The 16,871-nt window shown below is 43.6% G+C and overlaps 1 protein-coding gene across 10 annotated transcripts in view; it reads right to left on the bottom strand.

The window, feature by feature from the left end:
* The window catches only part of LOC142814232 (uncharacterized), a 63,578-nt gene that overhangs the window by 39,721 nt on the left and 6,986 nt on the right, over nucleotides 1-16,871 (bottom strand). For 3 of the 10 annotated variants that reach the window (XM_075892581.1, XM_075892573.1, XM_075892574.1), the window contains exons 3-10: nucleotides 15,207-15,254; nucleotides 14,263-14,331; nucleotides 13,127-13,216; nucleotides 12,031-12,087; nucleotides 10,224-10,283; nucleotides 7,372-7,651; nucleotides 3,001-3,267; nucleotides 986-1,074 (exon numbers count right to left, since the gene is read on the bottom strand). In XM_075892581.1, the coding sequence (XP_075748696.1) occupies nucleotides 986-1,074; nucleotides 3,001-3,267; nucleotides 7,372-7,651; nucleotides 10,224-10,283; nucleotides 12,031-12,087; nucleotides 13,127-13,216; nucleotides 14,263-14,331; nucleotides 15,207-15,254 (960 nt within the window). The other 7 variants (XM_075892579.1, XM_075892580.1, XM_075892577.1 and 4 more) reach the window with 7 other exon arrangements.

Raw genomic sequence — 16,871 nt, 5'->3', positions numbered from 1 at the left:
CACAAAAAGGCAATCTGGTATTGCGTGGCCCGATAACTGGTCTCAAAACTGTGTTTTATATAATGCAGTGGCAGATCCAAAGGGGGCTGTAGGGGCGATCGCCCCCCCCCCCCCCCCCCATAGCCTGTCAACACCCCCTCCCCATCTCTTCAGTGCTTGCCATCCACCTGCTATCACCAGTTAAAACAAATGAGTGGGACAACACTGTGAACACATATTAACAGTATTTATGCCATTACAGGGTTTTTGTGCTAGTAGAAACAAAAAGTAATAACCACGCCCCCCTCCCCCTTTCCTGTGTTAATTCAAGCGACCGCCCCCGCTAAAATGGGTGGCTGGATCCACCCCTGATATAATATAGTCCATCCAAAGCAACCTTGATTGATTTGTGGGGTTTAACGTCCCGAAACCACTATTTGATTATGAGAGATGCCGTAGTGGAGGGCTCCGGAAATTTCGACCACCTGGGGTTCTTTAACGTGCACCCAAATCTGAGCACACGGGCCTACATCCAAAGCAACCTTAAAATTCATATCACGAAATTCGCATCAACAGTAATCGTATCATTTGAGATTCAACAACACGTTCAGCCTAAACAAACTGGAATTATGCTTCCATTGTGAAGTCCAACTGCGGTGTTACAGCGATTACTGAGCTCGGCCGTGGGTTTGATTCAGACAATGGAGGTTGTAGTAAAAAACAAAAACAACAAGGAAATAGCAAAAGCGGGAGAGAGCGCTATTCTGTTTCGTCCTCATCATTTTCGTGCTTTTTATTTTCACTATGCATTTGTACCCACTCGCCAATGGCAACAATAGCGGTTGCATTTCAATGAAGGCCAAATACTAGACGCCCTGGTACTAAGCTTTAGATGCATGTTAAAGAATCCCAGATGGTTGATATTTCCGGAGCCTCCCACTACCTGAACCTCATAATTGAACTGCTGCGCCTTGTTTCAGGCCTGGCCAAGACCCCAAAAACTTACACGTGCTCTTCCTGGATACATGCCAGCCTCTCCTGGAGTTCAAAAATTTTGGTGTCTCGTTTTCTCAGCTGTAGCTCCAGCTCAGTAATCTGAAAATCAAGAAAATGCAGCTCTAACCACGACAAGAACGTTGCCATAACAAGAGACTCAAGGGCAAGCAAAATGTTTAATCATCTTTTTGCTCAGTTTCAAGGCTGCAATGGCAGCAGCACATGTTGCTGCTTCTCAAGCGACTTCCAGTCACTTCAATTATCATTCTGCGAACTGAAGCAGAAAGGTTGCATTTTCACGTTGTACTGGATAAGAAAAACTTTCTCCTTTCAGGAAAAAAGAAGGCACTTAAAGTCAATGACTAATTCATAATGTGTGTAGCTAGGAATAAAATTTAAAATATTTGGCCAGTCACAGGAAAAAAAGCTGTAAAAATCAGTTATTTGCTGAAGCTTTTGTTTCTTGCAATTGCTACTACATTACAAAACTCAGGAGGCATCCAGGACCTGTGTTTGTAAATAGCGCAAGGGTCTATAACCTCATTTCTGAACCTGCTGCAGATTGCGTACTACACTAATTCGCACGGTTCCATGAAAAAAATGGATGTCATTCCCATCCTAGAAATGTACACACTAGTTCTCTAGCACCCGTACAAAATGTCTATTTTTTTTAATAATCTAAAAGTCTGTTCACTCACATTATTTCCACGGAACTTTTACAGCCTGCTTAAAAACCCCTTTAAGACATGTTTTGCAGAAACGACTGCCGGCATTGCCGAAGCCATAAACTATTGCAGAACGAATCGAGGCCAAATTACAAAAACCGCACATCAGATACAGTTCCACAACTTACAAGGAACGTCGACAAACCTACACTCCCGTAATTCCCGACATCCAATGAAGTCTAAACTACCGTATTTACTCGCATAATCCTCGCACTTTTTTTGCCAGAAAACTGATGCAAAGTTGGGGGGTACGAGAATTACGCGCGGAAAACTTTCGACAAAAACGCAGAGAGCGAAAAAGAAAACGAAGTGGCCGCAAATCAGGTTTCTCAAGCCAGCAACTTACAGCAACCTTTAAGAAGTTCCAATTAGAGCTTACCTCAACAATAAAAGCAGAGGTTCAACACAAGGCAAGATTTATTTGAGACACAAAAAGTGAAAGCAAATAGTCGAGAATTAGAATACCACACGCGAAGCTTGTAGGCGTTGCGGGCGTAGCGGTCGGCGCTCAACAGGAGCCCTCAAAAGGTAATCGTAGGACGTCAGTATTGGGCTGATGGCTATTTAACAGAATCGTCCGCAGTTTCCTTCTGAAGAAATAAAGTTTACCATCAATCCAAGTTTTAGGCACGCAGCAGGCCCAACGCGTCTTGGTGGCTTTCAGCTGCCGTCACCAGTAGCGAACACAACACTCGTAGGCTCCGAAGGGCCTACCGGCGGCCCTGTTGCCGTTGTTTAGCGCATGATCTATCCCTTGCAACTTGAAGCAGCCGTGTGGCTTCAGCATCGCCCCATAACGTGACAAGATTGCCGACACAACATACAAAACACGCCGCAACGCGCAACGTTACTACATCCTCCCTGGCAGGATCTAGTTACAAGATCCTGCCTGGTAACGTTGGCAATGCACACTGGCCACTTCGGCTTGGCTTGGATTGAATCTCCATGCAATAGTAGGCTTGATCCTTAAGAGATGGCGCCAGATAGCACGCGCTATCAACATCAGTGGCTGGAACGAGCAGACGACATTATTGCGGGAGTTTTCGGGGGTGCGATAATTACTCGAGGGGAAAAAAATCGTATTTTTCTCGGGCGATGTATGGGGTGCGAGAATTATGCGAGTGCGAGGATTACGCATATAAATACGATAATTCTGTGGAGACTGCTTTTCCAAAAGTAATTTTGAAAAAAATATTGGATTAATAGAAGTCATCACTTTCAATGTTCAGTTCTCTAAAAGACCCTGCATCCATTCCAGCCCGCAATCTGTGCAATACTCTTGCCAGCCCAAGCCACCCACCTGGTCAAGCTCTGATCCTTCAGTCTGGGACTCTGCATTGTGTGTTGGCTGTACCGCCTGTGTGCCTAGTGACTGGCGATGCGGCGGCAAGGGCGTTTGGGTACTGTCATCTTTGCAGCCAGGTTTCTTTCCCTTCTCATCGTTTTCCTCCTCATCCTCTCCTTCAATGGCAGACAGGTACGAAGTGCTGCAGGGCGAGCTGGTACGCACACTCTGAGCACCACTGTCGCTAACCACCTGGGAGTCACTCTGGTACCCAGCAGCATTCTGTGAAGCAGATGATCAAGCTTTTACTGCTGCTCCTGTTGCACAAGTGTTCAAATGATGGGACATTTATTAAGATTATTAATGACAACCATACCAGACTGTTCGTTGCACCTATTTAAGAACAAATATACAAGCACCACCTCCTGAACTGCGCACGCCTGCCATTCATTTGTGCGAGTCATGCCAGGTGTTTCCAGCAACCATACATACTTTTTCCTTTCTAATGTAAGTACTAAGCACATTAATAATGAAGTTTCCCCAAGCACTAATGTCAGAATATGTGCCAACGTTTGCTAGCAATTTGAAGTTTCCCAACTGGAAACTAGCGACACGACTATGGAACTAAAGGTCCAGTAAACGAATACCGTAAAATTGAGAGCCGCCCCTTCAGCGAATAAAAAATTACCGGGCAAAGTGGAGAGGACCATTTTTCCGGAACGACCAAAATTTTAAGACGGCAGTAGCAAAATTTTGTTGCAAGAAAAAACAGTGCATGTGGACTTTAAAAAGTCTTCTTGTTAGTGGCACAGTGGGTTACAATGATGGCATGAAACAATGGCAATGTGGAAGCATGGCAAGGAAGCACGTCAGATAGGCCAACGTAACAGCTATAAGCGACAAACACTGGTCTTGGAGACTAAAACTTTGCCTATTTCATCATGGTACCACCCTAGTACACAGACATCAAGGGTCACACCTTTGCTTGCAGGACCCTGTAAATTGTCAGGTTCATTGAGCACCTTTATACACCCAGTTCGGTGAGCAACCTTTATGCAGCGCTAATTTCAATGACTAATTTCAGGTTCAGGTGCTTTGCATGGGAGTATTGTATGATCGGGGTGCCAGGTTGAGGGCGGGCTTTCAGAGTGCGGGCAGGTGCGTGCAGACTAACCAGAATACGTAGGTTTGTGCATGACCAATCGCAGCATGACTTGCGCTACGCATCACAGATTCAACTTCTCGATGCCAAACGGAGGTCAGAAAGACCTACAGAAGAGGTGGGGGGGGGGGGGGCTGTTTCCTGGAATCTGTGGCGGGCACCATTGCCACGTGCGGCATAGATCGTGACGATAATCTTCGCGAGTGGTTACCCTAAATGTTTGAAAAAATTTAAGACATTGTTTAGGTGCTCTCTTAGGGAAATTCAATGAAGCACCATAGCAAATTACTGCTCCCCAATTATTTTTTGTATAGTTCGAAATGCATTATTGTGCTTTAGAGTACACAATGAGCAAGCATGGGTGGTAGCCAAATAGTCAAGGCACTTTTTTTGGGTCATGGGGACCCAGGTTTTGAACCCAATCCTTGTAAAGAAAATTTAATTTGATCAAATTTTGGTGCACACTAGCTGCGTAATTGAGCAGGATTTTTCTGACATCACTGTCATAAGCTACACAAGTCAGTCAATAAAGCTTCACTCAGAAACTTGATAACTGATGGGGTTTAACATTCCCCAGCCACGACTACGAGAGATGCCAATAGTGTAGGGCTCTGAAAATTTCAACCACCTGGGGTTCTTTACATGCATCTAAATTTAAGCACACGGGCCTCAAGCATTTTCTCTAATAAACATGCAGCCGCTGCAGCCGTATTTGGTCCCAAACACCTACGGGTCAGCCAGTGAGAACAGCAACCACTAAACCAGCGCGGCAGGTGCTTTAAAACGTGAGGGGACTTTCAGAAGATACAGTGTCGGGTAATATGAAAAATAACTTCAGAAAGAATGCTTGATTCATTCGGTTCGGTGATGCCATTACAGCGCTCATTTGTCCACCTATCCTATTCTACCAACACGGACTGATCAAAACACAAGACTTAGTTTGCTGCAGCACTGTGGCTGCACAGCCTAAACATAAAAGTAAGACAGTATTGGTTCTGTTTGTACTTTATAAATAGAAAGTTGATACATACAAGGCAAAACAGTTACTTTTTTCATCCCTTGCATGTAACAACACAAGCAAGTGGGAACTGTTTCTTCAATTTTATAAAGCCACTAAAATAGTTTCATACAGAAAATGTGGCAAAATCACCGTACAAATCACAGCTACAACACGCAGAAAAGTAAAAATCCTGCGATTTTGCTTGTAAAGGTCATAAGGACAAACAATGGGCACCCCGCATGGGCACTACATCTCTCTTCTCAGCAACGTGCACTCGAGGATTATGTTGAATTTGCTCTTCTGCGCTAGGGACAGATGAAACTGAGTATAGAGTTTCTGAATGCATTTCGAAGAGACTGGCAAACCCAACAAGAAACTATGCATTTTCAGTAAACAAGCTTTTTCTTTTGATGATCGAAATCTGAAGCAATGACAATTATTAGGGTTAACATTCCAAAACCACAATATGATTACGATAAAATTCGTACTGGAGTGCTTTAGAAATTTTGATCACACTGGGTTCTTTAATGTGCACCTAAACGTAATCTCAAGCATATTCTTTAAAGTATTACAGTACACTGTAAAGGTGTAAAGACATAGGAACAAGGAAAACCGACAACTGCAAGGTTGCACCGTAAATGCCTCCTCTAGTTTGTTCAGGCAAATTATTTGTTGGCCGCTAGCCCACTCCACTCTATTTTGCAACAGACGGAGGCTTTCCTGCGTTTGTGCTACTGTTGGTATTTCGTGAGGCTGTTGGTCTAGTGGCTCATCTTCCTCTAAGGGCCTCGAAGCAAGTCTACTACTTCGGCCGGCTAGTCGACCAGGACTTTGCCACCTTCCCCCGTATCAGCAAAGGGAGCTTGTCCTCCCCGTTGCATTAGCACCGAACAACACTGTAATGCGTCCTTTGCTTTGTTTACATCCTGATGAGGTTCCGCATGATGTAATGTACATGAACTTCGGCAACAGTTTGTAAAAGAATGCCGCCTCATTCAAGTTGTAAATGTTTCCATCTTCATACTGCTAAAGTAGGGCGCTCAGCTGATGCTTGCGCCATCTGTCTACCACGACGCTGCCCACGGCTTCACTTTCCCCAACAACAAACTTTGAAGGCACTCTGTGCCGTTTCATTAAATGGTCAAGCCAGCCCTTGCTGGACTTCAAATCTTGCTTGCCCATTTAGACGGCTAGGGCTTCGGCTTTTGTAGTCAACGCAGGCCCATTCAAAGGAAGGTTCGTACTTCTAGCGTTCTTCAGCCATTCGAGAAGCACTCTTTTACTTCAGGATACATAGAATAACGTTTCGCTTCTGTTTGGCTGAGAAACTCTTCTCGAAGCCCTCCAGCATGACATTCTTATTCTTTAATACCGTTGATAATATTGATGGTGGTATTCTGAATTGTCTCAAGATTCCAGACTTCTTCCGACCTCCTCCTTCCGCCTCCCGTATCAGTTGTACTTTCCACTCCAATGTAAGACACATCCGTGCAGGCATCAGCAGTGCCATTTTCACTCGATCACTACACCCGCACAATGCGCACGCACAACATCACAGGTTCACACAGACCTCGCACTAAACACGCCCATGTACGTCTTCCTAACACCGATGGAAATAAACCAGTGGCCAGGGAGCACGCCAAGCCTCCGTGCTGGTCACGTGAAACAACCGCTTAGGCGCTACCAGCAACGTAGTGGTAAGCAGCCAGCTAGAGTGCCTCGATACACTTGTCCGCCTTTGAGTCATCGAGGCACTCTTCAGCTAGCATGTTGGCGAGCGCCTCCATTCCCAGGTAGGGTGTAGAGAGGGAGGGTTGAATCCACGCCGCTGGAACTCGCGCCATTTGCATCAGTCGGCACTGGTGTGCTTTAGCCTGGCGACGCTAGCACAAACATCGCTCGCTCAGCGCAAGGAAGGCCACTCGGCTCGGCGGCGGTGGCTTGCTCGCGGCACTGAATGCAGATTCGCAACTTGTTACTTTGCTCCAAGCAGAGCAAGCTATCGACATGCTCAGAGTAATCAGGTCTAAAATACACATATTGGGGCCAGGACTGCCTGACACTTCGATAAAAGCGATCATTTAAATAAAGCCACTTCGCTGTAACGAGGGTTTACTCTACAGTGTAAGTACAGGTGTGGCATGCACAGGAAGCTCCCCTTGAAATATCAGACTGGAATTCGGACAACTTCAGAAGCATGATATCAAGCAACTTCTAACTGCACCTTGGCACCGACTGCCAGTGTGCTGAGTCCGTTGCAAAGATCGGCCGTGGGGGAGGTGTAGTAGCAATCATCATCGCCCTCATCATCGTCGTCAGGGTCTACATAGTAGATGAACGAAAGTAGGTCCTCATCCTTGCGTTTGAATCCTGGGTGCCCGTCCAAGAAGTCTGTCAAAGTGTTGTACGCAGCCAAAACCCGGCGAGCTTGCTCAGGTTGCAGTGCTTTCAGCAGGTCCTCCTCCTGGGATGGGCCATTCTCCAGCAAGACTGCTCGCAGGTGGCTGCACAAAGCAGTAACGATAGTTGATATGCAAAGCTATTATGGTACAGAAGAATGGGAAAGCAGGCAAATTAGAAATCGCACCTTACATCAGACAGTGCAGAGACCATCCACAGACCCAAAAAGCTGCAAAGGTCTTGGTCACTTTCACACTAAGCTGATCCCAACGCCACTCCTTGCATAGGTGTTATACGAGAAACGTGCAGCCTACCTGGTGCAACATTCCACTGCACCAATGTGTCGCCAGCGTCGCAAGTGGTCACTTAGGCTTTCGCTAGCATGTTATGAATATTCTGTGCATCTGCTATGCTCGCGTTGTATGCGAGGACATCCGCGTGAAGGGGACATAGATAATAAACGGCAGTGGGGGATTGTTTTGGGGCCTCAAAAGAAAAGAAATTATATGGAGTCAATCATATTTTCGATGCAACAGAGCATGGGCATGCGATGGTGTTTCCAAACGGAGATTTATGCAGTCAACCTGCGTAAGCCTGGAAGCATAGCCCACTACCATTGATGTTTGAAGGCATTCTTTGTTTTATTTAGCCCATTTATGCTGAGTAAACGATAACATTTGTGTGTGAAACGTGTGAGACAACCTTTTGTGACGGCGGCTAGTAATACATACAATTGCTGAACTTCACGTAATGCATTTAATAATGTGTGGCAGTTCTGCGAAGTTTTCTGTGCAGTAGATATGCCTTAGCTGTCACATAGTGCAGCTTCACTTGTGCACGTGGTGTTATTAAGCGAGAGAGGTTGAGGAAAGGAAAAGATGCAACTTCTGCAGCCCTAAATTGGAGCACAGCTCAGCGTCTGTAGGGGCAGGGTGAGGGTATTAAATATATGGACAAGAAAGAAGAAGAGAAAAGGTGTCCATGACTGAGGACGTGTGTCCCCAAGGAAGCGAAGAACCACCTTGAAGAGTGGTGCCACGCAGGAAAGAGGAGGTCCGTCTGTGTAGCCGCGGGCAGACCAAGGCGACAGAGTGCCATGGTCTGCGAGCAAGAGTACAAGGAGACAAATTTTTAAATTCTTGCAGTCCACAACACATTTTGCAAAGCATGCGGGGATTCTGCCTTGCACTTTCTTTTGCTGAAGATATACCCTTTATAAACTTGCGAGCGTAGTAGTGCCTCATACAAGCTGGCTATTATCAACCTGTGACAAAAACAGATTTGATAAGCAACAGTTTGATTTTTGGCAGAAAGGACATGATTATTACAGTGTAAAAGAGCAATGAAGCACGACGCAGCTAAGCATACATTATTGACATGGACATCCCACAGCAACTTTTCAGTGAACCAAACAGCAAAGGTTTTAAAAGCTGACAATTTCTATGTTTGGGATCCATAGCTTAAAAGGGCTCTTTGGAGCACGTTCGCACAAATTATGCACTCCAGCAGGTTCAACTTCATGGTGCAGTTTGGCGTAACTGCCACAGTGATTGTAGTACCTTCCAACCGGCGCCCTCCTTGCCATGGCCTTAGAAAGAAAAATCAATGAATTCCGATACACCGAACTACAGTTAAACCTCGTTATAATAACACGGACTGTAGCAAAATAATGGATATAATGAGCGAAATGTTATTCCCCTTGAAAGTTCACACAGAAACCAATGTATTCAATACCTTGTTTCAACGAGGTAACATTTGCCTGTTATGGGATATGAGGAAGAAATTTCGCTAGGAAATAAAAATTTGAGCTGATGTAACGACAGCGCACAATGCACCTTTGAAAAAATGCACAACGCGACTATACTGAATTCAGCAGTGCAAAACTCCCACCCCACATACTCCAGCAATGCTTACAAAGCTGGCAGCGTGCACAGTTTCTGAAGAAGAGAGCATTGCACGCGCACTGCTGTTCTGAAGTCTGTTTAAAATGCCAGCAGTGTATTTTGAAATGCAATAAATAGGTGCAAGAATTTTCTTTTTTATTTGTGAAACGCGGTTATTTTGTTGCGTACCACCTTGCAGGGATATGCTGCGTACCACTTTGGGGCGAGACGCTATTTCGCCCACTATTCGTTTTGGGCAATTACAAAGCATAACATTTGCAGTAAATGCCAGCTGCAGCTATAACAAAATATTGGTTATCCAAGAAAATCGTGGCAACCCTCCAATTTCGTTGTAACGAGGTTGTACTGGATCTTGCCAGCACATTTGTATCCGATGTGTCCAGTCTATTCAACAACTACCTATTAATATTTCAAATATACCAAGCACTAGCAATGGGTGGTTTGCAAGTCACTAAAAAAAATGACAAACGCATTTTAAAAAGTGGCGCAAGCAAATTTTACCATGGTGCTAAGAGAAGCAGATCATGCAGATGAAAGTTAGAAAAGCTACTCATTCACCACAATGAGTTGCTCGAAAATTCACAAAAAGACTAACAAGAGACTAGCTTCTGTGACAGTCATTACATGCATTTTTAAGCGATGAATCTGAACCAACTCGACCAGTTTTCAATTGTGCTATATGTAATTTCACCACTATTGCACACAGCTAATCTTAATAAAAATTAGAACGAAGCACACATTTAAAGAGTATGAATGAGACTGACCAGCTCACCTTACGATATCAGCGGCATCATCGTCAGTTAGAGGCAGGGGTTCTCGTATTTGATCCACACTGCAAAAACAGAAAAGAAGAAATTTCAAGAAAAGATTTTTAATACCTTTTTCAACAAGTGTTTGAGGCGATATTTAGTACAAAAAATATTTCACATTAAGCTTGTAGGCTGCTGTTCATATAGGCAGAGTTCGTGTTCTAGCTTTCCTTTTAAAAACAATGCATTAGCTCAAATTTGTACCACCAGTTGAGGGCAGCTACAGAAAACTACAATGAGGGGGAGTTGCCACATAGGCAAGCACACTCTTGGCAGCATATTAAAAAAAGAACAAATGCAAGTTCACTTTCTCAAAAATTGGTCAAGTAACTATGCCAATTGCTATATGAAAACGACATAGTTGACAAAAATGAGAGATTTATGCCAAATTTGAAAAGATCAGAGTAGCAGTGAGTATGAAATCTATGCTCCCGGACTTACTCCTGCGTGGAAATAGCCACGCTTGGCTAATATGTTTAGTTTCGTTCATTTCATTTCTGCTGGGCTTCCATTAAGGACTGCACTCCTCTAAAGGATTATCAATGCGCCATATTTATTGAAAATATACGGAGGACAAGCAACAATAGTATAAACTATCAAATATTTTTCAACTACACATATATTTTAAAATCCCTGCTCTGACCATTATTTTGTTTGGCTGTGCACAAATAGAAACTATCGGTTTAACAGGGCTTCAGTGCATGAATCGCAAGCAAAAGAGAAAACTTTAAAATGGCATTTACTGTGACTTCACAATTAAACCAATCATGACACAATAAATTAGGTGAAAAGCTGCACTTATAAAATGAGCTTCCCTAAGAAACGAGTTAGTGAACTTGTACATCTTAACGAGCATGAAGCGACAATCTCGCAAGGCAGAGATTTGAAAAAAAATAAAAGATTCCCATGTCCAGTTTTCATTTTTCGTTATGCTTCCTTGTCTCTTCCTTGTGCAATATTACAAGTTACAGTTGCAAATAACTAGCGCAAATTTCTAGGTTGAATTGTTGAGCAACATCGTAACGTTGCGGCATAGAGCTGCAGATCGATGTGTACCTTAGCTTTGGTTTATATGTTTTCCCTTATGCATGAAAAAAATGATGCTGATTCAACTGAAATTAACTGTGGCCTAGTGCTCAGAAAACTGTCGTCTCTCTCATCACATCATGAAGTTTCTTAAAATTAATGAGAGGGAACTCTGGTGCTGCAATCGTTCAGCAAACATGAAAATGATGGGTAGTACACAGATTTGCCTAGCCTTCAGACCTGCGTGTGGCAAATCGCACTTGTGGCTTCGTTTATTGCAGTATACCGGTTGTGCTTCGAACTGAAGAACGAACCCTTTTGAATTTCATGAGCCGATTTGAAATGGTGAGCCTAAAGAAATAACGTGGTGAAGGGCAACTGCTGAACATTTTCCGATTTTTTGTTCCGTAAGAAAACAGCTCGAAGTCGCATACACAGAGGCAGAAGTACAAAGATTAGACAAATCCCTGCACTAATCATCATACCCATGCTCGCTGAAGCACCGTGCGTTACAGCCCTCATAGACACTAGCGCCAGAGTTCCCTCTAGTGTATATTAAGGAAACTATGCATCACACCAGGCAAAGAAGAAAAAAAGCATCACTACTATTGCAAAGAAGGAAAGCGCCAACAGCCCTACTGGTTCACCTAAAAACATCAATTTTCTCAGCGAATAGGCTTGCGTGGTGCAACAACAATCTATTCAACTTGCATTAAGTTAACTGCGACATAAGCGTGTACTCACCAAATAGAAGTGGTTCCATTCTCGCGATCTCCTAGGATGTTCAGTTCATAATCCTTCCTACAATTCGAAGAACCCAGGACCCACCTTATGAAAATTCTTAACTAATTACCCAACACACAGGAATGTTCAAACACACACATTTGTAATAATTGTTAGCAAGAGGGGAAAAGAGTGTTCTTTTGCTGCTGTCATAATTACACATTACTTGTCAGATATTGCTTGTTATACTTAGGCAAAAGTATGTGTGTATAAAAGGAACATGAAATACAAGGCATCTACAAAACAGCCTAAATCTAACACAACCTGCCAATTCGCAAACATGTTACCAAAGAAACAATGTTTTTATTCTCAAGTAATTGAAAGTTGTGCTACTGCAGTCACAGTAATCTAACGACATGTTTTTTCTATGCTGGTATATTCGCATGGCTGATGCGACCAGGGTAAAGGAAAGCCAAATAGAAGTATTACAGCGAAATTTTTTCATAAATTCAATAATTGTTCAATAGCTTAACTAGGCCAATAGTAAATGGTAATGATCACGTGTGCTTCAAAATCTCAGTTATTTGATTTTATGCACAATGACCGTCCCATGACCAAACACGACTCCTGGGGATGATCACGACGCCAAAAACCCTTTGCAAATGCACAATGCTTGCAGAAAAAAAAATGCTTCCTTAACACAATAAGTTTTGTTTCCACAAATAGTCTAGTATTTAACCTATCAACTTTAAATTGATGGCTGACCTATAGTCAAGATATTTTATTATCCTCAAATATGCTCTAGACAGGTTTTGTGGCTTGAATACAGCATTCGCACATGTATGCTTGAACGAAATGGTGCCTATAGCAGACTTCATACCAAACACAAGGGCACTGCACAGCAATAACGTAAATCTAATGGCACCTGTTCATTTGCACACAGCTTGCAAAAAAAAAAAGGGCAACATTTTTATTGCCAAGTAAACTCAACTTAGGACACTGCTATTGCGGCTATTTAACGTGTGTTTGGTATGAACATCCATAAAGGAGGTTGCAATTACCTGTAGGGCAGCACAAGTTTGAGAACAGCCGAGCAAGAAACTAACAAGTGGCTAACCTGTCCAAAACTGAGGTGCTGTCCGGCGATGACCAATGACTGTAGGGCGTACTAGGCATCCTTGCAGGTAACATCGGAAGCTCGCCCTTTCTGCAGATAACCACCCAAATAAAACCACTGGTCTACCTTTGAAACGCCACTTCGATGCTGCTGATCATCCCTCGAACTATAAGCAACTATTGTATCAAAGCCTGGCAGAGGACAACTGCATTTAGCACATGACGGGCAGCAATGTTAGACTGTCGTAATTTAACATTTTCGCGAAGTTCGTGATGTTTTTCTCTATTAATACATCCTGCACACTGCTTAGATTACGCATTGACCTGTTTATGGCAAGCATGAGCCAAACTATAAGGTCAGTACAGCCCATTCATGTTCCCGTAATTCGTCAACAAAAATTTCCCCAGCGTGGGAAAAGACTCAGATGCACGAAAAGAGTGCTGACATGCACAAGCGCCAACTTCACTACCGATTGTTATTCAGAAAAAGACATATGTAGCGAAAGATTGCACAGCTCTTAACAACACACGTCTACAACCGTGCATGATAACTTACAAGTTACAAAATTAAAACAAAAGAAAAGACTATATCGCGAGAGCATACCCCTGGAAAAGATGACGTCTTTTTCGTGCAAGCAATGGAAAGCACGCCGATGCACGTTTCTCCGAAGCAAGCAATGTGCGCCACCTCTACGATTTCTGGTGAGCCAATTATCGCTTGTCTAAATTACCTCCAATTGTAGGCAGGCAGGCAACCAAACCCCTTACAATTCGCGCTCAAGAATTTAGAGTTGCCGCTCTGCCCATTCTATCAGTGTTCCTGTAGGCGTATATTGTTTGGCCAACGTATTCCGTTCCGCGCGACACTAATACATACACCACATTGTCAACAACATATTTTGCCGTAATTCATTTTTTCCACGATTTTTTCCATTTACATTTATACATTTGTACATTTATACATTTGTACATTTAAAGCATCAACATTTTGTAAGGGTACCAACTTTCCCTCATGTGCTAGAAACCAAAATTCATGTGTAAACATATCACAAAGACGTAGTGTGATGCAGTTATGACCTGGCAGCCAAACTAAATTTCACTGCATAAAAGAAGCAAAAAAAGTACCGGGATACTCACAGTGAGTGCTTGTGAGCAGACCACCCAGTCATGCAGCCGTTGGCCTCAGTGTCACTAAGAGCTTGTTGTCTGCACAATGGCAAGTTTTCATTAACAAAAAAAGATCTCTTGAAGATGCCATGAAAAGGATACATATGATTCAACACAAAAGCACATGAGGACACGTCCACTTGCACAAAACACCCAGTTGGCCAAAAGACCTGGTGTGCTAGGCCAGTTTATGTCTTAGTTTGTCGAGAACTTCTTTGGTATGCGCTGAAACAGTGCAAATGTTACCTCAATCTGTCATACTATTGTCGAACACTAAGGTGGGCCAATCAAAATACTGCTATGTATCAACCAATCCTTGCATAATTTTGAACAATTCATAAGCAGTCTTTAAAAAAAAAAGTTGTTTTTTCTTTAATCGAGGGAAACTTGTCAAACTATGAGCAACACCAAGATGTCGCACGTGTCTTGTTTTCAAGCCTCCACCGTTCACGTTAGCAAAGGCCTTAAAAATGTACAGATAATAAAACCGCAGCGGATGGAAGATAGCACGGGCAACGTGGAAGTGATGCAAAATTTTACATTCGAAGGAGAGGTGAGCAATGTCGGCACAAGGACTTTTCATAACAACACTAAGGGAGAAAAAAAAACACAATCACTCTCCACAAGTGACAAATCAGAAGGGCATCTACAAACACATCTAAGCATCACCTCAGATATATAAAATATACCATATTTCTGAGGCAGCTCAACCTACCTCAGCAATGATAACCATGTCCACAGAATGTTACATTAGGTGCTATTTTAAGGCTCCTAACTAGGCTAGCAGCCTGCAAAGCAATCTCTGCAAGCTAATGAATTTAGTGAAGTACAATTTCTCGGCAGTTAATTCACGACATCATCAGTGCTAGTGCTATGTACATGTTTTCTTAAAATACTACGCTTTTTATACTCACTTCATCCTAAGTATTGCAAAGAGTTCTGGTAGGTTTGCCTCCATGTTGCTGCAAAGCAAAAGCAAAGCAAATCTTCAAACAGTGCAAAGCAAGGGTCTTATTGCAGAGTGGCAAGACATGCTGAACAAGGTAGGAAAGCAAGTCAAAAAGCAAAGCCTGTAGTTTGAAAACTTGCCACATACTCTGAGCGTTATGTACCCACCACGCCGCAGAAGCTTGTGCAGCATGTTCTAGCCTGTAGTAGTCGCAGACGTAGTTGATTGGTATGTGGGGTTTAACGTCCCGAAAGCACCACGATTATGAGAGACGCCGTAGTGGAGGGATCCGGAAATTTCGACCACCTGGGGTTCTTTAATGTGCACCCAAATCTGAGCACATGGGCCTACAACATTTCCGCCTCCATCGGAAATGCAGCCGCCGCAGCCGGGATTCGATCCCGCGACCTGCGGGTCAGCAGCCGAGTACTTAACCATTAGACCACCGCCGCGGGGCCAACACTCCAGCATTTTAATTCAGATAAACTCAATAAAATGTATGAGAGGCCAACCACCGCTGTAGCTCAATTGGCAGAGCATTAGACGCAGCATTCAAAAGTTGCAGGTTTATCCCTGCCAGCAGGAAATTTTTCTTTTGTCCACTAATTTCTTTCATGCATCTCATTACTACCACTAACAACACCTACACTTTCTTTCGCTTGATTGACAGTTCCAAAGAGCTCTTAATATTACTCTTTGTCCAAAAATAATGAGAATGTCAACATGTAGAAATCAATTACAACATGTGCATACATGATTTTCCCCATTTTGTGCACATGTTAAAGAGACGGCGTAGAACGAAACACAAGCGATTCCTTTCAGAGGTGCAGAGAAGCGCGGAACTTATGAGCGTGTTTCGAACGTGCTCGCTCTTAGAAGGCCAGAAAAGTTGGGGAGGGGGGGGCAGGCGCGAACCCATTCCCCTCGCCAACACCGCCCCTGGCATTTGTCTGGCGTAATTCAACCGAAGCACTGCGGCACTCGATATAGCAACACAGTTCGGTTAACCTAATAAATGTTGATAATTGTTAGAATTTTACGTCCAGAAACGCGATACTATTATGACCGACGTCGTAGTGATGGGTTCAGGACTTCGACCACCTGGGGTTCTTTTGACGTGCACCTAAAAGCACACTGGCCTCAAGCATTTTGTCATCCACCGAAAATGCGGTCACCACGAGAGGGGGGCGCGTGAAACAAACCTAAACTACGCCTACTATCTGCATCGGGTGACTTATCAAAGATATAAAGGAACGAAACGGTACTGACAAGCGGTAACATTGCATGTCGAATATGGCAGTGTAAATAAGCGTATTGTTGCGACGGCACAATACGAAAGGGGTTGAGGCAAGGGCATGCCCTCTCCTTACCTTTCTTTCTTCCGTGGGATGAGGCACGGAGGGTTGAGGCAAGGTTCCTTTTGGCGTTGCACACGGAGGAGAGAAAAGGTTTCCTTCCTCCGTGGCGTTGTATGTCAGTTGCCAGACTTTGAAGTGGTTGTTGTCAAACTGCCGCTAAATTTGGCTAAAACACTTTTCTTGTAGTTGTGGCTTTTTGTTAGAGTTTGGTGCCATTTCGCAGTGCATTTCGCGAGTTCATGAGCGACGCTGGCCGTTTTAATTAACGGAAT

This window comes from Rhipicephalus microplus, chromosome 4, assembly GCF_043290135.1.
Source record: "Rhipicephalus microplus isolate Deutch F79 chromosome 4, USDA_Rmic, whole genome shotgun sequence".
Classification (NCBI taxonomy): domain Eukaryota; kingdom Metazoa; phylum Arthropoda; class Arachnida; order Ixodida; family Ixodidae; genus Rhipicephalus; species Rhipicephalus microplus.
Note: the sequence above shows the minus strand (reverse complement) of the source record. Positions and strands in the feature narration are given on the sequence as shown.